The 4938-nt window shown below is 37.1% G+C and overlaps 1 protein-coding gene across 1 annotated transcript; it reads left to right on the top strand.

The window, feature by feature from the left end:
* Positions 1–1266: 1266 nt before the first annotated feature.
* dpm3 (dolichyl-phosphate mannosyltransferase subunit 3, regulatory) lies at positions 1267–1718 on the top strand. The gene has a single exon (XM_061931120.1). The coding sequence runs from the start codon at positions 1267–1269 to the stop codon at positions 1543–1545; it is 279 nt and encodes a 92-aa protein (XP_061787104.1). The 3' UTR covers positions 1546–1718.
* The last annotated feature ends 3220 nt before the right edge of the window (positions 1719–4938 follow it).

Below are 4938 nucleotides of genomic sequence, written 5' to 3'. Positions count from 1 at the left end.
CGAAAACTTGACTGCTGTTGTGTGTTGTTACCGCGCTGGGAGGACGTTAATGAAACTGCCTAACAATAAACCCACATAAGAAACCAAAAACTCGCCCTCCATCTTTCTACAGTTATAACGTGAATGGGCAGGCATGCTTTATATTGTGGGAAAGCGGACGTGTGAACAAGCTGTCGACACGTCACTCAGGTCCGCATGGAGCTGGAGGGGGCGTGGCCTCCAGCTCCGCCTGAATTTCGGGAGATTTTCGGGAGAAAATTTGTCCCGGGAGGTTTTCGGGAGAGGCGCTGAATTTCGGGAGTCTCCCGGAAAATCCGGGAGGGCTGGCAAGTATGATATAAACTTTTAAACGCGACTGTATATACATACATATACAGATATACACACATACATGTATGTATGTATGTATGTATGTATGCATGTATGTATATACACACACACACGTATAATTTATATCTGTTACCTTAATGTTTTTTTTCCATTTTTTTGTTGTTGTTTGTTTTAAGCCCCTCCACCACTTTTTAAAGAAAGCCCTGTTTTTAATGGCAAAAACACAAAAAATTATATATAAAATTTAAATGTGCTTTATTTTTAGAATATACTAAAGACCAGTAAAAAAAAAAAAACTAGCTGCGGGATAAAAAAAGGTCCATCCATCCATTCATTCATTTTCTAACACTTGTCATTCTCTCTAGTTAGCAATCATCACTTGACTCGTGGTGTTTTGTATGTTATGGAAAAAGGGACAAGCGGTAGAAAATGAATGGATGGATGGGTTATAATTGTGTATAAAGTAACAGCTGTGGGACTAAGGGGAATGACATTTGTAAAATGTATTGAGGCATTTATTCACTTCCTGACTGAATTGTCGTTTCTTCACCTCCCCCAATAAGCATCGTGTTCAAACTAATGTTAACTAAAGGGAGTTTCTCCTCAAAAAGCTCCAAACTGCACCGGAACAATCACATAGCACATTTAACTACATTACCCATGATGCCTTTCTGCCTTTGACGTCATCTGTCCGCGCTAAACTGAGTTTGTCATCAGCAAGAGGTAAACACATCGGTTTGTATTACTCTTTTTAAAACCAACAACGAAATTAAACGCTAATTTTTTATTTTTTTAGTTTGTGGTGTAGTTTTTTTTGTTTTGTTTTATCATTCGCCATCGTCTATTGTCGCTGTTTCGTGTCCCCCCGTCGCTATGCTAAAGCTAAGATAACTGTATTATACATGTTGATACCTTTTCAGGCCGTCTGCCGCCATTATGACCAAACTTCTGGAGTGGTTGTTCGGCGTTTCGGTCGTCTTGGCCGTCTGGGCGGTGGTGGCGTTCGACCTGTTGGACTTGGAAGTGCCGCATCCTTACCGAGAGGTGGCTTGGCCCATGCCGCTGTACCTGCTGGTGTCCTTCGGCTGCTACTCCCTGGCCACGGTGGGCTACCGGCTGGCCACTTTTAATGACTGCGACCAGGCTGCAGAGGAGCTTCAGAGGCAAATAAGAGAAGCCAGAGAGGACCTGAAGAGGAAAGGATTAAAGATGTAGAATAAAGCAAACTATATTTTTTGCCAACATCTGGACATGTACATTAGTTGGATGACAGGAGACTCTAAACGGCAATTTCAAATGTGTTGCTGTTACCCATTTATCCATGAAATACCACATTGTCTCATCCAAACGTGTGCCCTGCAGGAAACGTATTAAATTATTTTTCTTGACCTGTTTATTTATTTTTTTTAAACCCCAAAAATGTGTTAGTATGTGTAAAGTATACAAGTATGCACATATGTGGTATCATGCATGGTACATTATGTCTACATTCCTACATATTATACCCACCTGGAAACATAACTTTCCACCTATGGAGTGGAATGAAGTTACGCAATTGTAACATAAAAAAGTGATTTATTGGATGGGAATCAGATGGAATTCACTATAATTTGACAGACGGTTGCATAACCAGTGTTGGGAAAGTTACTCAATACATACTACAGTCTATGATTATCATTTTTAAGAAAGTTTGATCATATTACGCCTATACTGGCTCACCTGCACTGGCTTCCTGTGCACTTAAGAAGTGACTTTAAGGTTTTACTACTTACGTATAAAATACTACACGGTCTAGCTCCGTCCTATCTTGTCGATTGTATTGTACCATATGTCCCGGCAAGAAATCTGCGTTCAAAGAACTCCGGCTTATTAGTGATTCCCAGAGCCCAAAAAAAGTCTGCGGGCTATAGAGCGTTTTCTATTCGGGCTCCAGTACTATGGAATGCCCTCCCGGTAACAATTAGAGATGCTACCTCAGTAGAAGCATTTAAGTCCCATCTTAAAACTCATTTGTATACTCTAGCCTTTAAATAGCCCCCCTGTTGGACCAGTTGATCTGCCGTTTCTTTTCTTTTCTCCTCTGCTCCCCTTTTCCTTGAGGGGGGGGGGGGCACAGGTCCGGTGGCCATGGATGAAGTGCTGGCTGTCCAGAGTCGGGACCCGGGGTGGACCGCTCGCCTGTGCATCGGCTGGGAACATCTCTACGCTGCTGACCCGTCTCCGCTCGGGATGGTGTCCTGCTGGCCCCACTATGGACTGGACTCTTACTATTATGTTGGATCCACTATGGACTGGACTCTCACAATATTATGTCAGACCCACTCGACATCCATTGCTTTCGGTCTCCCCTAGAGGGGGGGGGTTACCCACATATGCGGTCCTCTCCAAGGTTTCTCATAGTCATTCACATCGACGTCCCACTGGGGTGAGTTTTTCCTTGCCCGTATGTGGGCTTTGTACCGAGGATGTCGTTGTGGCTTGTGCAGCCCTTTGAGACACTTGTGATTTAGGGCTATATAAATAAAGATTGATTGATTGATTGAAGACGATTCTAATATGGTCTCTTGTGATATGCTACTACTGTGAAGTGGATTGAAGTAGGGCTGCAACAACTAATCGATTATAAAAAATAGTTGTCGATTAATTTAGTCATCGATTCGTTGGATCTATGCTATGCGCAGAGGCTACTTTTTTTTCTTTTCTTTTTTAAATAAACCTTCATTTATAAACTGCAACATTTACAAGCAGCTGAGAAACGATAATCAAAATAAGTATGGTGCCAGTATGCCGTTTTTTCCCCCAATAAAATACTGGAAAGGATAGAAATGTAGTTTGTCTCTTTTATCCGATTGTTAATCGATTAATCGAAGTAATAATTGACAGATTAATCGATTATCAAATTAGTTGTTAGTTGCAGCCCTAGACTGAAGCAATATCTTTTTTTTTTACTAACTCAAAGACTTGCATATTAAACTCACACAAAAAAGAGAATAATGTATGCAGATGTATTTTTTACTGTCTTTATGACCAAATTTTGTCAGCTTCCCAAAAACCGCAAAAAAAGAAAATCATTCATTCATATTTTTCGCCACTTTGAACAAGTCAATTAAAAATACTTCAGGCTGAAATATACATATGATGTATCCAATATATTTTGGAAGATTTTAGGCTTTAAAGACTAGGATGATTACATATGTTTGTAAAATGTTCATGTTTCAACTGCCATTTTATTTTTTCTACAGTGTTGGATGTTTGTTTGTTTTTAAACTGGAAAGAAAAAAAAATCACACTTTCAATGAGTCCATCTTTTAAAACTTCTTCAGGCTTAAATATACTTTAATATATTTTGGAGGGTTAAGCCTAGCACGGATATTAACATACATAACGCATAACAATCCCATTGAGTTTTTTCTTGCCCTGATGTGGGATACTGTATACATATGAAATTTATTTCAGGCTTTTTAATTTATTCCTTTAAACTACATTTCACACTGCTACGATTGGGAAAAAAAGCTTTTTTCTAATTTGAAAATTGATTCAATGTTGTTTTTTTTCCCTACAGTGTCAGATTTTTTGGAGACAAAAATATTAGCTCCTCAAAAACTGCAACAAAAAAAATGAGTCCATCTTTTAAAACTACTTCATACTGATGTATGCGTACCTCAATTTATACATATATAATTTATTTCAGGCTTTTTAATGTATTCCTTTAAACTATATTTTACACTCTTGCGATTGGACAAAAAGTAAACAATGTCAGCTTTCCAAAAATTTCAGGAAAAATCTAGTGTTTTTAATTTTTTTTAATATGAAAACGTATTTAATGTTTTTTTTCTACAGTGTCAGATTTTTTGGAGACAAAAATATTAGCTCCCCAAAAACTGCAACAAAAGAATGAGTCCATCTTTTAAAACTATTTCAAATGAATGTTTCCGCACCTCAATTTATACATATAGAATTTATTTCAGGCATTTTAATGTATTCCTTTAAATTACATTTTACACTGTTACGATTGGAAAAAAAGTAAACAATGTCAGCTTTCCAAAAATTTCAGGAAAAATCTAGTGTTTTAAATGTTTTGTAATTTGAAAAATGATTTAATGTTGTTTTTTTCTACAGTGTCAGATTTTTTGGAGACAAAAATATTAGCTCCCCAAAACCTGCAACAAAAAAATGAGTTCCGTCTTTTAAAACTACTTCAAACGGATGTTTCCGCACCTCAATTTATACATATGGAATTTATTTCAGGCTTTTTAATTTATTCCTCTAAATTACATTTTACACTGTTACGATTGGAAAAAAAAAGTAAACAATGTCAGCTATCCAAACATTTCAGGGAAAATCTAGTGTTATTAATTTTTTTTTTAATTTGAAAATTGATTTAATGTTTTTTTTCTTCTACAGTGTCAGATTTTTGGAGACTAAAATATTAGCTCCCCAAAAACTGCAACAAAAAAATTAGTCCGTCTTTTAAAACTACTTCAAACGGATGTTTCCGCACCTCAATTTATACATATGTAATTTATTTCAGGCTTTTTAATTTATTCCTCTAAATTACATTTTACACTGTTACGATTGGAAAAAAAAAGTAAACAATGTCAGCTATCC

The sequence above is a fragment of the Nerophis lumbriciformis genome, linkage group LG37 (genome assembly GCF_033978685.3).
Source record: "Nerophis lumbriciformis linkage group LG37, RoL_Nlum_v2.1, whole genome shotgun sequence".
NCBI lineage: Eukaryota > Metazoa > Chordata > Actinopteri > Syngnathiformes > Syngnathidae > Nerophis > Nerophis lumbriciformis.
This window is presented reverse-complemented; position numbering and strand designations above follow the sequence as displayed.